The sequence below is a fragment of the Oreochromis aureus genome, linkage group 17 (genome assembly GCF_013358895.1).
Source record: "Oreochromis aureus strain Israel breed Guangdong linkage group 17, ZZ_aureus, whole genome shotgun sequence".
Lineage (NCBI taxonomy): Eukaryota > Metazoa > Chordata > Actinopteri > Cichliformes > Cichlidae > Oreochromis > Oreochromis aureus.
Window position 1 is genome coordinate 11,368,726 of NC_052958.1, and position 21,881 is coordinate 11,390,606.

General features: G+C 40.5%; 1 protein-coding gene and 1 long non-coding RNA gene across 6 annotated transcripts in view; one reads left to right on the forward strand and one right to left on the reverse strand.

Moving 5' to 3' along the window:
- Positions 1-21,881, forward strand: part of LOC116309846 — a 108,172-nt gene that overhangs the window by 77,310 nt on the left and 8,981 nt on the right. Inside the window, exons 4-5 of one of the 3 annotated variants that reach the window (XR_005608850.1) lie at positions 13,143-14,768; positions 17,672-17,916. This is a non-coding gene — a long non-coding RNA (uncharacterized LOC116309846). Of the gene's footprint in view, positions 1-13,142; positions 15,481-17,671; positions 17,917-21,881 lie in introns of those variants that run through there. The other 2 variants (XR_005608851.1, XR_005608849.1) reach the window with 2 other exon arrangements.
- Positions 10,970-21,881, reverse strand: part of plxna4 (plexin A4) — a 238,495-nt gene continuing 227,583 nt past the window's right edge. For all 3 annotated transcript variants that reach the window (XM_031726553.2, XM_039601058.1, XM_039601057.1), the window contains exons 30-32: positions 18,211-18,423; positions 15,490-15,640; positions 10,970-15,102 (exon numbers count right to left, since the gene is read on the reverse strand). In XM_031726553.2, the coding sequence (XP_031582413.1) occupies positions 15,007-15,102; positions 15,490-15,640; positions 18,211-18,423 (460 nt within the window). In that variant the 3' untranslated portion in view covers positions 10,970-15,006. The remainder of the gene's footprint in view (positions 15,103-15,489; positions 15,641-18,210; positions 18,424-21,881) is intronic.

Consider the following 21,881-nt stretch of genomic DNA (forward strand, 5'->3'; position numbering starts at 1 on the left):
TTACCAACAGGGCTGTTTGTGTTTGCTAGACTAGAATGTGACCTCTGGGCACCTAAATGACACTCTTGCTGGCTGCGGTGTGACCCAAGGGCCCATTACGAGTCATACCCGACACTAGATCTGTCACATATACTCCTGTGACGAGCTGTTGGACATTTAACTGTCAAGTCCCGATGGCAGGTTGTCAACACCTGTGTCAGGTTGATCGATTAGCAGATTGAGTCCTAAAACCTCATCCTTCCACCAGCGCCTCCCTTTTTAGGCTGATTAAAATATGGGAACAATCAATTATATTTTGTTTCGTACAGGCAGCACATGTGGTTAACTCCCTGGTGACAGAGTTTCTGCACGTTTAGAAGTTAATTGCTCAGCTCATTAGCTGCACGTGTGTTTCAGGTTCATAACGGTGGGGGATTCAGCATTGTCGTTATGTGATGAGATGTTTTAGAGTGGTGATCTTTCAACCTGAGGCGTAAAGTGGTCTGAGAGCTTTGGAAAAACAAACAAACACACATACAAAAAAAACCCCGACCCAAAACCGTATGATCTGTTAATTCCTGCATCCATTTTTAATGGCCTTTGAAGAGAACACTTGTTTTTCCTCACCAGCGCCATTTTGGCAGCAAGGTAAACAGATGGATACTGACAGTGAGCGAGCGTCTCACAACAAGTGTCTCGCTCTGCCGTATCTCCTGTTTGACAGAATACAGCAAGCATTCATCCAGTTTTTTTTTCTATGTGTATCCAGTAAAATTAGGAGCAACATTTATATTGCAAAGAAATGGGAGGAAAGACTCGTATCAGTTTGACAGATTTTCTGCTGCATTTACAAATAATGAGGTTGCGCCTTGAGCTTTTTTCAGTCTGTAGTTCATCGTTTTTGTTATATCTCACTTATATAAAGGGGACTTGGTTTCATTCTTATATGTTTAATAACTTTAAAAGATCATACCACCAGCTTCTCGCTTTTTTCACTCTACCCTGTCACTGTTCCCTTCCTATTTTTCATTAAAAATGTGCTCTGTTGTCCCCCTTTTAAAATTCAGAGCGACTCTTATCACGTATGCGACATATGATGCTAAATACAGCCATACATAACGGATAGCTGCTTTTCATTCTGCCAAATGCTACTGTGAGGATTACTACTGTAGCAGAGCTGGTGTGACTTTAAACGCACATATGAACATCTAATTCATTAATCAGCTTCTGCTGATGGCTTGTGATCAGCAGAGAGATTCAAGCTTTCAAGGACTTGTTGAAGGTTGCTGTGTGGAGATCTGTGATTGCTGTGTAAATTGATTATAGCTGTGCCTCCCTCCAAGGATGCTGCCAGTCAGCTCCAAGCAAGACTTCAGAGCCAAAGTGTGTGTTTGAATGGTGATTGGATATTAAACACTACATCAGCATAAGCAAGCATACAAACACAGTTTACATACATGTGCTGTATTCGACACGCGTTTACACTGGCATGCATTTTCTCTTTCAAACCACCATCCATATAATCAAGTGTGCATGCCCACTTCCCTTTAGGTTAGGCTAGATGAAAGCCAGCGTCAGACCACACTTTGCCACACTTTAACAACAATTATTTGCTACTAACGTCTGCAGATTGTTTGATTTGATGTCATCTCTACCAGCCACAATAGTGGAATTTTAACCAATCTTAAACTTACTACATTTGCATTAGGTTTTGTGACAAACGGGCTCTGATAAACCCACTGTATGCTCTATATACAGAATCAAAATGGCTAGCAATGTTCACAAAAAGCTTTTTAAGAACCCCGATTATCTTGTTGGTTCAAATACACTTGCAACTTGTTTAATGCAAGTTAAAGTGCAATTCCCCCTTAAGAGGTCACCATCTGCAGTTGTCATTTCGGTTTTGGTTAGTTATTTGGTGCTATAAATACATGTTGTGGCTTCATTATTGACAATTGTAGAGTCCAAAATCCATCTTGCTATCATGTTTTTGTTATTTCAGATGTGAAATAGAAATAGACACATCTTGATTCATTGGATGATGATAATACGTCAAGACTTCGATGCTTTAATAATTCGTTGGGGCTGAAAAATCAACAAACTGCAGGAATACACCAGGCACGTCTGTGCCGCGATCTCTAGGGATTCCATCAAGCATGCAGCACCGTCCCAGAAATGGATTTTTGCACAACTTGAAATGGCTCTGCAGGTGCGATCTGAAGCTGTGTGAAAGATGTAACAAAAGTCTGTAGGAAACATGATTTTTAAGACATGTGCCAGATTTGATTGTTATGTTATTTATGTCTCTTTCCTGATCAGCACACTGTGTTTATTCTCTTCCTTAACAAATTAGCTACCTGTGCTTTATACCTGTTATTGGATGTGAGTCAGGGAATAGACAAAGTTGTCTTTTTGCCCAAAAACCCTGACACTTATACCCTGACATTTATAGACCACTGCAAGTGTCCTGCTGGCAGCCTGCGGCCCACTCTAGCCAGGTGTACATTGACTGTGTCCTGTCAGCTGCAGGCTACATTTTGAAAAGGAACAGATATGAAAAGGATATTGAAAAGGTGAGGGATGTAACGGGCACATGGATTGTGGGAGTAGAAAATGAGAGGCAGTTTGAAAGAGAGGGGTATTTAGAGGGACAACAAGAGCAACGGGTACAGAGGGATGATGAGAAAGCAAGCAGAGCCAGGTGAAGTTGTGTTCAGTCTTCTGAGGAGGGATGTTTTGTCAGCTCATACAGACTGAGGGTTATCTGTCTCCCCCAGCTGTGCCACCCAGCTGTCACACACTGCTATGCTCCACTCTGTCCTGGCATCCTGGCACACAGCTCCTTCTGCCCACTATTATCTGGCTCTGTGTGTGTGTACTCCATATTTGTCAGCCTTTCTGTATGCAGATTATTAGCATAGAAATGAGCAAGTTCAGGTTCTTTATGCAGCAAAAGTGAGAGTGTCTTCTTGCCCTTTCTCACATCTCTAGGAAAGTTGAATATCACTCTAGCTAGTCACCAACCTAGAGCATCTATCCATGTTCCTCTGTCTTTTAATTAATCAAGTCGCTCTCTCTATGATGAAAGTTTTCTTTTCAAGGCAGTCTTGGAATCAATTTGCAGTTATTTCCCAATGGAAGCCATGTGCCTTCTCCACAAAAGAGACCAATCTGCAGTCTCCCCACCGCTGCTCTCACCACCCCAACCCCGACGGGTAAGAGCCTCAATTACCCAGAGTCTATCACTGCAAACAGCCACTTTGCAGCCAACCACCTGTGACTCGGACTGTGGGAAGCTTTGGCTGCAGCCTGGCTGTGTGGGGGTAGAACAGCCAAAGTCATGGGCTGGGCAGCCAACCATTGATTAAGGGAATCAGTATTGATTAAGGGAGCAGGGGACATCTGGAATGAACCAATTTATGTCCCCACATCAATTATTCAAATGGCTGCCACTGAATTGGATTAGAGGTAGATCTTCCTGCCATCGTTTGTACCCCTCTACAATCTGTACCCTCTCAGCAAGCTGTCGTCACAAGTCTCTCGACAAGTCAGCTTCTTGAATTGCAAACTTTTTAGTTCACCACATGGACTTTTAGTGCATAAACAACTGGTGGAAGTCGCTGGGCTCTGCTCAGATTTGCTCTGCTAAATAAAGCGTATTGGGCGAGTACTAGGACAGCCTTTTTTTTTCTCATCACCCTCGATCACTGGCTAATGCCTATAGCCAATTGCTGGCCCACACTGTGTTGTTAGATTTGTTTCTCAGTTTGCCCTTCTGTCGCTGTGTTGACATCTTGAAGGCTTGAACGCAGCACCGAATGGTACAGCTCGCTAAAATCTGGGCCAGAGGGTTATTCATATTCATAATGTTGGTGCTGGAGAAGCTGTGAAAACGTGTGTGGCTTTGTTCACATATGGTTTGTTTTTTTATCGGGTGAGGGTGGGGGGTATTTGTGTTAATCCCTGTGTGAGTCTGTCTAGTGGGATTTTGCTTTGTGTATCATACAGCAGTCAGATCACAGAGGCCAGGGCCAGCGCTGAATCCAGCTGATGGGCTCCTGTCCATTGTAGACAGGCTAACGTGGCGGGGATATGTGACGTGACTGGGCCAGGGACAAAAGCCCACAGGTGGCTGACTATGATACAGGGCTGCCCTTTGTGTGCTGGCCCACCAGATCGGCTCACAAAAACACAGATTTATTTTTTTTCTGATATTATCATCGGCAATGTTTGAGTCTGTATTAAAGAGCAGCAAATTGTTATTTTCTCTCAATTTTTTCGTATTTCTACTCTTTTATCTTACACAGATCAATATTACATTGCTCGTCGTGATCATCCTTTTGTGCACTCACTAAATTAGAAAATATTTTTGTTTACCTCTGGATAAGCTGTAAAGGCTTTAATGTCCATGTGGGTAACTTTTCTTATCAGTTTTGAGCAATTTTCATTTTGACAGTTCAAACAATTAGCATATCACCATTTCTCTTAGCAATGGTGTTGCTGACATAATAGATGACAACAAATGGCTTCTGTATTGCATGTTTAATTAATTTTGATTTATATTACACTAATTTACAACAACAGTTGCTTCAAGGTGCTTTAGACTGTAAGGTAAAGATTCTACAATATTGCAGACAACAGCTCAACAGTGAGATGATCCTTTATGGGCAAACATTTGGCGATGGTGGGAAGGAAGAACTTTCTTTTAACAGAAATAAGCCTGTTAGAACCAGCTTCAGGGAACGGCAGCCATCTGCAATAACTGATTGGGGGAAGAATGGAGGAAGGGCATATGAAAAAAACATACGAGTGGAAAATAAATACTCATTATATAATGTGAAGCCTATAGCAGCATAACTTCTGTAAGGAATGGTTCAGGGCCCCCTGGGCTTTATCTAAAAAGACAGTTTTAAGGCTAATCTTAGAAATAGAGAGGGCGTCTGACTCCAGAATCCAAACTGGGAGCTGGTGCCACAGAGGAGATAAGCGAAGGCTCTGCCTCCCATTACTTTTGGAAACTGTAGCCTGTTGAAAGCCTGTGCTTAAAAGTCTCTAAGATATGATGGGGCCTGATGATTCAAAACTTTATATTAGGATTGTAAATAGAGTTCTGGATTTATCAAGAGCCAGCAACAAATGGAGCTAATATAAGAGAAATATGATCTCCATCTCTCTGGTCCCTGTTAGTACTACAGGCTGAAGGCTTTCAGGGAGCTTTTAGAAAACCCGATACTAAGAAATTCCAGCCTACAAGTCACAAATGCATTAACTAGTTTTTCACCATCATTCAAAGATGGGAGGTTTCTAATTTTAGCAGTCCTGCATTTTTTTTTTTTATGTTAGTGTTGTTCCATTGATTTTTATTAAAAAAATCTTTAACAGTATGGTTTATTTTCAGGTCATTACTATGTCTCAGTCTCAGTTGCATAACTTTGTATGGCTAGAAAGCTTGAATAACAGCTAATATACTTATAATAAGGTGCAGATTTTCACCAATACCTAGTTGCTTAATGGCATGTATATTTGTAGCACACCGGCACCTATTAAAGCCTTAGTTTCCATGGACACTCTTTTTTTTTATAACTAAATTACAGCAAGTTTAGTCAATCAATTTGTTCCTGGCTTGAAGAAAAGTTTAAAAAGATCTCTCAAGTGACCCTAAGAAGAGCGAGTTTAGTTGTAGTCACTTAACGCTTTTTTTAAAAAGAGAATGATTAGAAAAATACCCTTTTTTCCCCTTTAAGTTGTAACTCATTACAGGCTCTGTTCATTGCAGTGTGTTTGTGCTATGATGGATTTCCGAAGTATAAAAAGAAAGGAAACTAATAACTGTGCGGTTTAATAAGTCTCAGAGTACTTCTAAATAGTTATGAGCCATGCCTCGCATTAAACTGGGGGATACTAAACATTGTCTTTTTAACTAATTGAGTTATTTGGTCATTAATATTTATGGTTTTGTATTTATTACATAAGAATGGTGCATATTTATCAGGGTCTTGTTTTGTGGTACCTGCCACCTTATTAAAGAAGATGTTATCATGTTAATAGGATACTAGTTTTATAATGACAAAAGATACTACTGATCTGAACAATAGTTATTGTTGAATATATGTACCTTTAATATAAAGTTGTTTTGTTGCATATTGCTTTAAAGTAATTGCTTCGGAATGTTTTTTTGAAATTCCAGTTTAAAACCATTCCAAGAGCAGGAAACCGTACCGATCTGCTGCACAGCTATAATCCATTATCAAGAGGAAGAATGTGCCAGGCATGAAAGCAGACAATAGAATCAAAATAAATTCAATGAACATCTGAACCAGATAATCAATTTATTGTATTGTATAGGCTCACGCAGCTTTGGTAATTCGTGTGAGAGGGAACGTCGCTGGAGTCCGAGGAGCAAATGTGCTGCTTAAAAGGAATTCCATGGATGTTATTGATTAGGAGCTGAAATGCGGGGTGGGGGATTTAGAGGAGAGATTTTGTGTGCGTGTGTGCGTTATAGGTGTAATAATGTTTACCATAACAGGTTGTTTTTCTTGACTCTGCAACTGTGCAGCTGATTTATGCAGTGGAAGTAGTCAGCAATGCTGGAGTGAAGGATTCAGAGATGGCGTTTGATATCATCAGAATAATTTTAGCATTTGCACCGGTTATCCCGGAGTGAGCAGGTGATGCATTACACAGGACTCGAGTTCTGTCTGGAAGAATTATCACGCACTTATACTTTTACTGGTTTGACTCAGCAGACTCACAGTGTACACCTCAGCTTGAAGGTCACTTAAAGTCTTAGCTCTAAACCCTTTGACAGATTTGTATCTTTATTCTCCATCTGTACTATGTAGGGTTTTTCTGGATGTAACCATGTCCGTCTCATTTCTCTCCCACTCCATCCCTCCTGTTACCAGCAACACAAATGTTTACCAAGACAGAACAGACGGAGGAGAATAGACTAATATCGGAAATTGCTCCCATCTGCTTGTGTGCAGTTGTCAATATCTGAGTCCACTGCTGAAATTAGACCCGTCAACCAGTGTCCAGACTGTTCTGCTATCATCAAGTCATCCATCCTGCCAGTCTGGTAGTCAGAAAAGCAGCCAGTGATAGTAGCCACACGAAAAATTCAATTCCAAAACTTGAAATCACAAGCAAGAGCCAGATGTTTTAGTAAAAGTCTTGGCAAGGACACATGCTTGCCAAAGTGAAATACTCCTTTAGTTCAATATATTTGTGAAGCTGTCCTCCTATGGACACAATGTAGCAACTTAACCTGGTGTAATACAGTGAAGCTAAGGAGATACTCTGAGGGAATGTACTGAGAGCTGCTGATTCTGATACAGTGTGAATAATCATCATTCTACGTTGAATAAAAAACTATAAAGTTAGTAGAAATTAGCTCAGTTGAACATTTTTTTGCTTTAGTTTTGAGCTAAAAGTGGTCATATAATAAAAATGTACAAATGATTATAATTAAATAATAATTAAAGGGCCTATATGGATAATATTTTTGATAATATTCTGTGATGGATTTCATTGTTTTGTGATTCAACTTGTGGTGGTGAATGTTTTTATTCTAGATATTAACCCATGCAGTTACATGCATTCATGCACATTTGTGAAGCTCACCCTGAATGAGAGACCATATCTATGCACACAGTTGGATATTCACTTGCAAGGACACAAATGTAAATGACTAATGACCAATAATAACAAGGCAACAAGCTAGGCCAGAGGCTGTGGTTTGAGGAAGGCCTCTTCGAGGATCAGCTCCCAGCTCCACCAGAGATGCGTATGACAGAGGTTGACAACACATGATTTAAAAAAAAATAAAGAAAAAAAGACTCGAGCTGTTTTCACCTTCTAATACTTGACACTTCTGGCTCCTCCCCCTTTAGTCAGGTGGGTGGTATTAGCCAAACCAAGCCATTAAACACAACTCAGGTATATGTGCATTGATTATAAGTAATGAGCATGCCAACATACCATAAAGTGTGCAAGCTTGGATTTGAAAACTCCTCGTATCTTTCTGTAACATTAGTTTCTTTCATGTCTTTCTTTGTGAGGGAACTTTGACCTAGCAGCTGATGGTGAGATTAGTCATTTGAATTGCTTTGTTGACGGTAAATATAGTTTCTTGTCTTGAAGATCAGTCTTTTTAGCTAAGGTGACCAAGGAATGATTATGGGTTCAAGTCCCTAAAGCAGCAGGTCCAGCGTTATTGATTGTCCTGCCCTGTAACCCTGCATGCCCTGCAATATGCTGAATGTCTCAACAGCACCAAACCGCTCACCACTACTTCTTTTCCATCCCTCACTCGACCTCCATGTGGATGGACCTTCAGGTTTTTTGTTTTTTTTCCCCTCCATAGCCACATCACATCAGTGCATGGGGATGTGATGGCAGGGTGGGGATTTGGGGTGAAAGAGCTGTGGTGATCATGGGAGTGTGGAAAACCATCCTCGGTGCAAAGCAATCATAGCCGGCCCTCGATCATCCTGCCCCTCTGATACCTCCATCCAACCTTTCTCAACCCATCACCTCACAGAGTTGCCTCTCTCCTCTCTTCCATTATTCCCAGCTCACTAGTCAGAAAATTAGGGTAACACTTGGCAGCCCTTCCACCTCTCCCTACTTCTATTTCTCCCTCCACCTTCCCTCTTTCTATTTCTCACCCATTACTCCCAGTTCACTGGTTGGTATATGGAGGGTGACACTAGGCCAATTCAATCTCTCGTCCTCGTCAGGTACTAAGCCTGCTGGAGTGCTGCAGCCTCTCACATCCATATATACCCGTCCAGCAGGTTGTCACCCTGTTTTCTGCATTTCACACCTTCCCTGCCCTCCTTTGCTGCACAGAACTTTCTATTTCCTCATTTGTCACTCCTGTTTTCCATTTACTCATTTTTTTAAAACCTTACCTCTGACTTTTTCAGCCCCAGGTGTCTCAGGGAAGGTGTTTTAAAGATGGCCTTGTTGTAATGAAGTAGTGTTGTGCTTTATTGTGCAGCTGCACCGGTTGGAAAAGTTGATGTTACAAAGAGTTTCCTGTGAGGTTGTGTGTTTTGTGAGATAACGAAGCTGGTGAGCCAAATTAAACTTAATACATTAAAGTGTGCGTTTTGGCTGTCTTTGATGTACGACACTGAATAATGCAGGTTGCAGAATAAAATAAACCAGTTATGTCTTTACTGCAGCTAAGCTCTGCAGAGTGACATGTGCTTAGAGGCAGGGATTTCCCTCCTTGATTTCCTGAATGGCTTCAGGTCTGCATGATTGGCTTCAACTGGAAGAAGCTTACAGGTTCAGCTAATCTTTTACCAGTGCGACTGTTTACTTAATATTTTTGACCTGGTTTTTTGGTTACATCATGTCAGGAAATGCCTCTCATTAAAGACAGTTGGCTTTTGTAACTTGTCTCTTGACAATATAAATGGGAGCTGCGGAGGTAGCCCATGAAGCTTATTTTACTTCAACACAGATTAGGAGCTAAGCAGCATTTGCATAAGTTGGCAAAGTTAATAGGCTGACTTGCAGCCAAATACAATGAGAGGTCCAGGTCCAGTAAGCCAGAGTTCCACATTAGTTGGAAAATTCACTATTAGCCAGTTTCTACATAAAAAAAAAAGAAAAGAAATCCAGCTTGGAATGCGGAATTAGAAAACTAACAAATTTGGAAAGATGCAAATGTAGGATTTTCTTTTTTAACTTTAAGGTGATGACATTTTTTTCTCTCTATTCCGTTTGATGTCTGAACTGTTCAGCCGGTTAAAGCTTGAATCTATGAGGCAATTTCACTAGGCTCATTAAAAACTTTCATCATTTCTCCTTCTGTTTTGAGACCTTTTCTGGTCCCACATAGATCTTTAGTTCCAATAAGATGCATGAAATATCCCCTTCTTGGTCTCTAGAACCTTAAGACAACAAAATACATTTGCTCTATTTTGTTGTGTACTTCCTTCTCGAATAATCTTTTTTTTCTATCACCATTTTCTGTTCTCATTCATGTCACTTTATAGTTTTTTTTTTTTTTTATAGTAAATTTTCATTTAATAAGATATTGTTTGCGTCCATGTTTTATTTTTATACATTACGGCTCTGGGGTATATCTCACTCTATTTGTGTATTGTACAAACCTAATCTTAGGATGTTGCTTCAAAAATGTGATGTAATATCTCAAGAGCCAATCCTCTACATTCTAAATTGTAACAATGAATGATGTAAAAATAGTGGCTTTGGATAATTTTTAAGGATGCCATTGGCATACCTACTTACTTAAATACCTGGCTCCAAATCTAAAATCCAGTGCTACTATCTGCTGCTCATGACAGATCAACCAGCTTTTTGTACTTCAGCTTTCATCTTCAATTCTCAGTTGGCAGGGATGTTTCTTTATGCTTTGCTAGCCGGTGTCAGCCTCTATGATGATGTTAATGGCTTTGGCTGAATTGGATGTCATTGCTGTGTGATAGTCTTCAGATACATTATGATTGCTGGATGCCAATTTACATATTTATTTAGAGGTTTACCCTTGAAGCCACTTGCATTCAGATCCAGATCCATGGTTTCCTTTATCTTCCCCAATGGTACTGTGGGCAGAACTGATTGAATGAAACCATATTTTGACTAATTTGGACAAGTGTTTTTAAAGATCATCATGGTGTTTCTTATCATCGGAGAGACCTTGCAGCTACAGTACAGTTCTATCCCTTGTGTATCCTGGCATGTATAAAGTCAACAGCAAGGGAGTAATGAGAAATCCCAGAGTACAATTGACTCTTTGTTATGCATTATTGTGTAGCTTTTCTTTGCTGCTTTGTCTGGCACCCCACAGTGGGGGACTTGCGATGGCCTCTACATCCCTGAACATACCCTGTAGCGACTGTCACAGGAATTGAAAAGGAAATTAGTGCCATCCAGCTCATAAAGACGCAGTGTAGGTAGGTTTTTCTCACAAACTCGCACAATAAGGAACAACCAGACTCGTGAAATGCTTGGTTTCATAATAAAGTTTATTCTATATTACAAATAGTATTTTGTTCTTGACTGCAAAATAGGAATGCATTATATTTACATACACAGGTATACAATTAATTATAACAAAGTTAGAGAAGCTCGCCTTATATCCCCCAGGTTTCGTTTTCATCTCTCAATAAGATACTCTTTATCTTTCAAATATGATCTAGTAAAAGTCTTTTCTAGCATGTTTGTGTAACAGCTGCTATAACACTGAGCTAGGAGGACATTTTTAGTTCCTACAAAACGTTTGAAGGTGGAAACTTTATCTGTGCTCTTGGCAACGCTAGGTGGCTACTACCAGACGACCTTTGTTGCCCGGGAAGTGACAGGGCGAGGGAGGGAGAAATGAAAGACAGGATGAGACACCGGGGGAAGCAGACTTGCAATCACAGCTGAGGGCTCTCATCTTCTTTAGTAACACACAGCTGGGAGGAGAAACTTTGGATGTCCCTAAAATGAAATAATAGAAGTTCTGTATGCTGTATGAGATGTGATCAAAAAGTTCTGGGAATTTGGCCATGAAGATCAACAACCATAGAAGATAACATCCCTAAAAGTCCAATTTGCACATTCAGAGTGCGTATACAGCAGAGCCTAAACTTGCATGGAACAAATGTTCCAGTAGGTTCTGTATCCTAAATATAAACTGAGGGTTCAGACTTTCTATGTCTGAAGTGTGGTGTGTGCCATCACGCAGTGAACTCAAAAGGCAGGGGTTCTGTTCGCTCAACATTTGCCAGACTTGCCTTACTGTGACTTCCTCCAGATCTGCTAATTGAAACTCAACTTGAAGGGTTGCTTTTGAGATGCAGTGGAGGACATCCAGTGTACATTGCAGAGATAAACATGCACAAAGACATAATTCCCAAACCCTTTTGATCACCTCTCAAAAAGCTGCAGAAAGTTAACAATGATTTGTTTATCTTACATACAGACAAGGACCCCTTAAAAAAATGGAGTCACTTGCTAAACTTGGTCTAAAACATTAGTCTAACAAAGCTAATGCGCCTCTACTGCTATGGATGATAAATTAGAGGTATAGGCCTACTTAATTTGTTCTTGGTGTTCATTTTTTTCTTTGTTCATTTTCACATCTTGTGCTGGCAAATTGAGGCAATCCTTTGTTGCTTTTTAGGACGTGAACCTGCATCTAATCACATCCGTCTGTTTTCATAACTGCACATATTCTGTTCTTTAAAAAAAAAAAATGGGCAGGCTTCATCACTGTAAAGGAGCTTTTTTTTTCTGGGAAGTTGAGCATTTATCACGATGAAATACTTAATCTAACGCAGTTTTCAATAGGAAAAAATAAAACCAATAAAAAAGAACAAATGTTCTGCCTGACCAGATTTAAACTGCAGAGGCGGCACAGCTGTCACACAAAAAGAGTGCTGGTCTGTAATGGAGGACACAGTAAATGGGACAAGAAAATCCAAAATGGGGTACATGCTGTCTTTAAATGACATCCAGAAAATGAGCAGTTGTCTTGGAAATGACTTCAAAAGCCCCTAGCAGTTGTAGAAGTCTCTAAATATCTTTTTGCAAGGCAATTCAATTTCATACCATCCAAACAGGTCAACATGCAAAGGTATACAGTAACTCCTTTATTTAGCATCTATCACGTCACAAAAATCATAGGGATGAGACTGTGTCATAGGGGGACTGGTCTGGATAAAGGTTCCACCTTAAACGAAAGTTATAGTTTTTATAACATGAACAATCCACTTTTTCCATCTTGATTCTTCCAAGCAAAAGAAAGATAAAAGAACACATCCACATCATCATTGCAAGGCTTAATTTTCTTATTTTTCACTTTTTTTTAAATAAGTTTCTTAAATTGTTTACGTTTTACATGCGCTTAAAAAGCCAATAAAGGACCCAAGGTGGACCTAGGGCGGTCTTCACACATTCACATCACCACATGGGGCACGTTGTCAAGGCAAAAGAAAGGGCAGAGGTCAAAAGGTACGGAGGGCGCCTCCATCTTTCCATCGCTCTCTCCCATAGTGGGGATTCACATCCAACAAGTCTTATCTATGTCCATCATTTTCTGTTTACCTTGCCGTGATGCTCACGTCTTGCTCTGCTTTATCAGATCTTTTTTTAAAAATTTCTTTCTTTCTTTTTTTTCTCTTTTTTTTTTTGAGGTTTGGAGAAGGCCGCCCCCTGCCGCCACTGAGGACAACTACACTAATACAGACAAGAGCGCCTCAAACAGTTACACACTCAAGAGTTGGGGTTTTTGCCGTATGCAACTAGCTACCATCTCCAATGCTTGTGCAAAACAGAAAAACTGGTAAGTCAGGAGCCGGACGAAAAAGGGGGGTGAACGGTGTGCCGAGAGCCGGAGAGACCCGGGACGATGAAAAGAGAAAGGAGGATCGGATCACCTCGCCCACAGAGCCTCTCACCTCGACACACTGAGGTCAGAAAAATCACACATGTTGCTTAAAGTTCAAGTCACCATATTTTTTTTTTTTTTTTTGTCTTAGAAGTGGTTGTCTTATACATAGTCCTTTGTTTGTCAGTTCCTCAGTGGCACTTTATAAATACATTTTTGACCATTTTTGAAAATTTCAAGCTCCTTTGGTTTTTGGCTGACCAACTAAGTCCGTGTCATTTGATTTCTCCACACAAAAGTCTTAAAATTGGGACATCCCGGGAAAGAAGTGCTACTCTCACAACAGAGCCTCTTTAGGTAGCACACGCTGTATTGAATCATTCTTGTTTTTATTGATCAAGCAGTTTCTTACCCAGTGCATTTCAGTCAGCTCTTCCCTTTACCTCCTCCGTTGTTGGCGTAGAAATCTGGGCAGTCAGGATGTTGGGTAGCTGCTGAGTGTGTGTGCGTTTTGTGTGCATGTGTGTGCTTTGATAGACCGTCGCAGCGGCGACACAAGGTTGGAAGTGGCAAGAGCCAGGCAAAGACTGCTACTGGTGTTTGGATTAGCAGTCAAAACACTGTCTTCCAGAGTTGGTTGTGTGCTTTTTCTTTTTTTCTGTTTTTTACAAAGGATCCAACTTGGGCGGGGGCTCCAGGGTTTCATCTAATAGCTTAATTTTGCAGTAGCTATATAAGCCAAATGGAAGCAGAAATCATGAGCGCTTTCTTAAATGTATGCTGGGGCAGATAAAAATGTGTGCATGTTGCAAAGGGCTATAGGCTGGGGATGCTCTGGTTTGTAAAGTTCATCATGGTTCAGTAAAGGAAAAGTTCAGAGAAGCGATAATCCTTCCCTTCCCCCATCAGTCTTTTTCTTAAATACAACTCCAGCTACATTAAAGAACACAAGAACATTCTAGGCTTGCCTGGATTTGCCCCAGATTTCACGGATATGTATGCTTTGCTTGAAGGTACAGTGTAAACTTGGCAAACCATCCTTGCATTAATTTTCTTCAGAGGTGTTCATTTGGCTTGCAGTCATCAGTGTTGATGCTTCCTCTTGATTCTGTATATTTAATATAGAACTACAATAAACTGAACTCTAGAGATGGTTTTATTTTAACTATCCTATTCTGAAAAGTTCTCAACAAAATGGACACCCAACATTGTGGTTTTTAAAGAATTACCTATCGGTGTAAATTCTTGAAGGCAACATAAAAATGTTTTTCCCCTCTTTCCTTCCAACAGGGGGGATCGACACATTGCCAATATGGCCAGCTTTCAAGCAATCACCCCTTGAAGCTTCTCTGTGGTGAAGCTGAGGGATCCCCCACATTGCACTGTGGGAAACGCCAACCTCAGCTCCGGGCCACCCCTCGCATAAATTCAGGTAAACTAGTCTATGCAGCAGAGTGAATGGGAAGAAGAAAAAAAACAAAAAAAAAACAAAAAAACAACAGGATTTCTCAGGGAACAGGAAGCAGAAAAAAAGTTAGAGGAAGAATTCATCTCTGAAAGGCGGAGGGGAGGAAGTCACATGATGAAAAAAGATGGGGACAGGTCTTCGCTCAGGCACGGCTCGGTTTCTGACGGGGTCTCTTCCCAGTGCACCCTGGGAAGTGCGGTTCTCAGCTCTCCAGACTCATGAAGGCCACCACCTGCTCCAGCTTAAAGGCCAGCCTCTGTTTCCTGGCTGCATCGTCCTGCTCCAGTGCACACACAATCTGCCGGCGTGACCATGAAAAAGACACACAACGCTATTACTAACAGGACTTTACAAATCCAGCAAGTAACTAAACTAAAACAATAGATTTCTATAGAAATTGATTATAGCTATTGAAATACTGGCTTGGATTTGGGGAGTGCCTGAGCTTGACTGTCCCACTGTACCCAGCTGGCCTGCACTTACTGCTCTTGGCTTCAAGTTGGCTTTAGTTTGTCCGTTTTACTTCCCACATTTTAATACACTGTCCGTCCTTTCATTGACTTTTCATGACTTTTGGGGGGTAAATGCCTGGGCAAGGTACGATTTGCCTCTTATGAGTACCCCCATAGTTAGCGACAGCACTGATGTGTTGCCAAAAGGTATAATAGGTCCCAGCATTACGTACCTCCTCAGTGTATTTCCCCACATAGGAGTAGATCTCACTGAGAGAGCTCATGGTGTTGAACTCATTCATGTGCATCCGCGACTGCTCTGCCAGGTAGGCATTCATGTCCTGGTCACTGATCGCTGGCATCTTACTAATGTCTGAGTAGTATCTGTGAAGAGAGGGCAGGAGGAACAGTACAAAGCATTAAGGTGTGTTTACTGCAGGAAAAAAAATGTTAAAAGGAAAAGTGCTAAATGATTTTGAAAGCAGAATATGGCCCAGTGATGTTTTTTTACACAGATGTTTACCTCAGAGCTCATTGTTTATGAATGGCTGACTAATGCGTGGAGCATAGAGACGAAAAGCACGTTTCATAGTAAAGTGACCTAAATGGAATCTGGAGATGCAGAGAGGCCTCATGTTTTAAAATGGAACACTGCAACAGCATACAGTATACTCACACACGCCGCACTGAGCTAAAGGCAATCAGTCACTGTCAGCAGCAGCTGTGTTGCCCATATCAACTGTGTTGATTAAAGCTGCTTATTTACATATTAAATTCCTGGAGCTACAGCCACTTGAGGACAGGCCCGTTGTATGGATGGATAATTCTGGGAGTGCGTGTGATGATATTTGCCAGGAAACAAGCTGTCAGAGCTAACAGAGCAAAGGAGAAGGCAGGTGGGTGTTACTCACAGAGGTCATAGCTGTATTGACACTGCACAGTACTGAAAGCTAGAGCTCTGACCTGGGCCCTGTTAGTGTCATGAGCATGAGAATAGACTCAACAAGCTCATAACATTCACTAAAGCAAGCATAAGCAATAAAAGGGGAAAACAAATAAGAGGTGGTATGTATGGAAAGCGAAATTAAAGTCTCTATTGTATAAATCACAAGATAGCTGTAGGCCCAGCCACTACAATCAGGTTACTTTTTACTAAGTAAGCCAGCTATTCAGTAGTTTCTTTGTTGAAATGTGAAATAACATGTCACAATATGAAACTATGAAAGCCTCAAACTGAACTGATGTGTGACAATTATGCGGATTAAAGACTGCTGAGGTGTTTGCATTTTTGCTGCGATCACTTTCATTACTAGTGTTGTTGTGTTAGGTGGAAAATGCGAGTATATCTCTAATGAGATCAACCACAAACAGAACCCTGCACAAGCCAATCTGCAGCATTTCATTTGGCGTTCTTCACCACCAACTTTTTAAATTTAATTCATTGTAATCTTTAAATAACTAGTTGGTCAATTATTTGCAGAAGTGAAATAAAAATACTGCTATACCAATTTAACATCCAGTTTGTTGCAAGTGCCGATGTCTCTACAGTAATGTTTACTACTGAAGTTTAAAAGCTGTTAAAAAAAAAAAAAAACACCACACATATCCCATACTTTTAAATGTACTGATTCATATGCAAGCAGTCTTGTATACAAATAATATAATGACAGGTGTGATGGATTTGTCATTGTCTGGAGACCTTCAACTCCCACATCAAATTCAGAGCAGGTGGCAGTAGCTCACGGGTCTGCTTCACTTCACGACGCCTTTTTAATAACATCAACATATTGTAGCAAGTAAAAAGCTTTGGGATATTGTGGCTCTGCCCAGCTGCATAGCATGGAAGTGCTGAATGCAGTTGTTGTCTTATGTAATTTATTAGTGGCTGAAGTGGTGTTTCAAGCAAAGTCTCAGCAGGGTAGTACTGAGCGAGAGACGCTGATTTCAAGGCATGGAGATATCCAATGGCCTGCTAACCAGCTAAAGCAGCGTCCTCTCTTTATAACCAAGATAGAGGAGGAGGGAGACAGAGAACAATAGGATATCTCTTCTGAACCTCTACAGTTTCTTTCTATTATAGTTTGATTATGCCCTGAAAATCCTCCCCCTGGTAAATCCCTTGCTGTGGCACTTTGGACAGTAAAGTGAAACGGCATAAATCCACTTTGGGCCATTAGTGTGGCTCTTTAAAAAGATTAAGGCAGTTTCACTTTGCAATAATCACTGATTGAAAGAATAATTTGTAAAAGTACAAAACGGCAATTAGCATTGACGCCATTCTGTGATACCAGGCATTCCCTGTTTATATGCAGTTATTAAAAAAACAAAACAAAACATGCATCCAGTATTTTTCCCCTCACAGTAGCAGCTGCTCTATTCTGTCCACGCATATCTTTTTTTATGCATCGCTTATAGGAGACCAGAGAGAGAGAGCCACACAATCCCGAGCCTGAAGCTCCTCATTTGGTTCCACCCATTCAAGCACATATATTCTCATCCTGAGGCTTGCTTTGCAACGACGCTACAGCCACATAAATACTCGGAACCACTTCACAGTACCCCATCTTTTATTCAGGACCTCTTTGCCTCCCCTGCTGACAAATAAATTTAATAAAACTTCCATTTTAACAAATTACCGGCTTCTGCTGCCTGCAACTCTCAAAAATGCTTCGCTTGATTTTTTTTTCTCTCCCCCACACACACACACACACACTTCTGCACCCTTCCAGCACACTGACTCCTATGTCCTGTAGATCTCATGCCCTGGGCACTCCCATCTATTCCCACTGCATTGTAATTTGGATTGGGTTTCACAGCTCATAGATCACACTGCTACAGTCGCATTGTGTGTGCTGGAATGAAACGCGCTTAATGCAGGTTTTCTGATGGTTCTTTCTCTCTTCATCTATCCAGTAATTGGTGTGTATGCACATGCGCTTTTCTTGACAGCTTACCTCTCCACCCAGCTCTTGTAGCTGGGGATGTCCTTGGCATAAAGCAGCTTGTTGGAGGGTGAGTCTTTCCCAAGGCGGTGCTCTGAGGTGGAGCAGGAGTCCATGAAAGTCTGGGCCACCACAGACAGACAGGCATCTGTGATGCTGCTCTTATGGATGTCAAACACAAACTGGGGGTTTTTAATCACATTCACCCAGAAACGCAGAGGTAGGCTGTCAGAGAGGGAAAAGAGAAAAGTAGTTTAGTGACAAACTCAAAATCATGCAACTTTTCATTTCCTGACAAATAATTGTGTGTTGCTGTTTTCTTTAAATTCCTTTTAATTTTCCCGATCTTGATATTTCCAATTCTGGACACAACAATATGAAATTCTTTAACCTGTAAAAAAAATAAGGGTAGTCTCTTAAGAAAATCTAAAACTGATTCATGCTAACTAATGTAGTCTGTTAGGCTTCCTGTGGAAAAAAAAAAAAAAGTTTTGCAGTGATTGTTCAGTTCTGTCTCGGTGACAGAATGCTTGAATAGCCATTCAAATGGGCGAACAAAGAGTGTGAAGTAAAACAACAGCCTGTGTCCGGTTGAGCTGCTCTGAGATTAAGTCCCTAAATGCCGTTTTCAAATTTGCTACAGCCAGCTAGTCAATAGGCATGAACATATTATTCGCCAGAAGGGACGAGGATTCATTCACTTTGCAAAGCTAGTACACAAGCCCTGCTGTTGCTGATGTGCTCTATTTGATGTGTGTGCTCAATTCAATAAAGCCTTTATCTTTAAAACCAGGTGGTGGCTGGCTCTCATTTTTTTTTCTCGCAGTGTCCAGGGGTCCTTGCTGGGGGCCGCGCAGTGACACAGTTCATATTGCCTTGTTTGTGCAAGTGGGTCCTATTTTGTGCCTGTCAGGAATAATAAAAATACACAAGTCTGTTTATTTGCAGGGCTTGTTTCTGCCAAAATGAATAGATATAGGGCCAGCTTTATCTGTGTATTGCTGTGAAAGGGGCTCAGGTGGTATTAAGAAAAAGCTGAGTGTTACTTGGATCTCTGTATCTTTACTTTTCTCTGGGCTCTGCGCTTTTAGCTGATGTGGCAAAAATCAACAAAGACACTGCTGCTGTCTACACTACATAGAAGTTTCTGCGTATAGAAAAAAAAAAAAGAGCATAAAATGTAATAAAAAAAAAAAAACCTGAAACGCATTCATTTAAAGTACCACCAGTGTTCCTCGACAATCCACTGAGCATTTATTCTAGTACAACCACCCACAAAGATATTCAGCTGTACAATGTAACAAAAGAGGATTTAAACTCAGAATGGGAAAAACTCAGCATTATGACTTCAAAATTAATCTAAGCAAAAAAATCTAGTGGGATTAGGTGCAGGGATCAAAGGGATATTAACAAGGCTGCTGTGCTGTCTTGATTGTTGACAAGCTGGCGTTTCAATGGGGCAGTGGATGCTAAGATGATGAGATTTTGCCCAATTTTGTGTGTGCAAAATTACCACCATAATAAGTATGCCTTATCCATTGAAAATAGGCAAATCTGAGTTTACTCCTGCTGAGTAGTTTTAGGAATCTGAATGATGGTCATGATCGGTCCTTTTGGTTAGGGATTAGGTTAAATATCAGCTGCCAAGATCAAGGGCATCTCATATCCTAAAGAAATTATGCTGGCAGAGTAAGAAAAGGGCTCACTGATTCATCACTTGAAAGTGCAGTCATTTCAAACTGATGAAAGAGTGTGATATAGTAAAAAAAAAAAAAACTGTATAATTAAGCAAGCAAAATAAGCAATAGTTTAGACAGCATCTTTACTAAAACTGGGCAGATGTAAATAGGAGAATTATTTCTGTTTTAAAGGCAAAATGTGACCAGAACAAATGTGATTCTAACTAGTTGCTTTTCTCTTATTTTTTAATGCATCCACACTTTAACACTGGTACCTAAAACATTTGCAAACAGCTAAGTCCCCTTGTGGTCCCTGAAAACCACCTCATGCAGCCCTTTGAATCTCCAGTTTTAGGATGTTCTGCCCATTTTGTGGAATGGGCCTAATGAATTAGCTTACCATTGGCAGGAAAAGAATCACAGATGTTGTGATGTAGAACATCTCACTGGTGCCATTATGGCATAGACATGCAGTGAGCTAAATTTTTAATTAACAGCTTTATAAAGGTGACCTGACTGAATTTTGTTCCAGTCAGGGTCTAAGTAAGCAAAACTGTGCTATTTTCTTCCTGTGATAGGCACCTTATACTTAGATTGCTTACTACTACCACTGTGGCAGACCTGAGTAGGATTGTGTTGCAGTATGATAGCAGATAAGTGATAATCTGCATGCAGAAAAGAGGAGTGTATGTGGCAGTTTTGCACAATAATTAAAATTCTGTCCATCTTGAAATGCAGCGCATATAGACGGACACACGCGGACCAAATACAGAGGAGTGAGGATGAGAGCAGACACTGACACACTGCCACTAATCCAAAAGATACCATCTGGAGATGCTCTGGGAGCCATTGACTCATGTATGTACATACTGACTGTGCACACATACAAAACATGTTACAACTCTGTCACACAATACATACAAAACTAACAGTCTAACTAAATTTAACTTTGCACCATGAAAAGGCAGTTTATTTTAAAAAGCAATAAAACCGGTGAAAAAGAAGTTTAAACTGTTTTTTTTTTTTTCCAAATACCAAAAGTCCACACCTAGTACTTGGGCCTTAATCATCTGTCATGATTCTGCAAGGTATGCCACCAACCACTTGGGGTCATATTTTGTTAATGTCATTGTTTCCACAAGAAAATCAAAGGACAAGGCAAAGTTATTATGTATCTCTGTTGACAGTCAAGCACAAGAAAATGCTTTAAGAACTAATATCTACATATCTAAAGGCTATTTCAGCTGTTAAGATGTGCAGGACAAATGATAATTAGGACGTATAGTGTTTACAACATGTCTTCTGCAGTTTGGTTTGATCTGAATATATCTTGGTGGTCATTTACACTCATATTTAGCACTGTGCACATTTTAAAACTTAGTGTAGCAGCATCATAGAGGTACAGAAAGGCATAGTATTTTTTTTCTTTTTGATAGTCTTGCTTTGATGTAAAGGACTTGACTTTGATGTAAGGTTTTACTTGTGGCTATACAGCTGATTTAAATGTTCAACATGCCTTGATTCCAGAGGTCAATCTGTGATTCAGGTCTTTAAAACCTGCAGGGACACCGCCCTCGTGGACTGGGATGGAAACGTGGTCAGCATTAATCATGCCAAAGCAACCGTCAGCTTTTATTTTAGAAAAATTGTGAAAATTTTCTCACTGAATGGGGTAAAATAGTGGTTCACAATCTGATTTCAGTATAGATTTTGCAAACTTTTAAACATTCAACTAATAAAAAAAAGAAAACGGTTGACTGGTAAGCTATAGCAACAAATACACTGGCATGATATGACAATGGTATAAGGCTGAAGGATCTAACATAAGGGTTATATCAGGGGACACTGAAGGAAGGGAACCCTCAAGGTGGGGGTAGTAGTAGAATATAGGGGCTCCTGCTGCAGTTGAAGTTAATGGCGTGTACAATAACTGTGGGACTGATAGGTTTAATGGGATGGGGGCTCAGCTTGGAAGGGACACTGACATTATTATTTTCTACCATG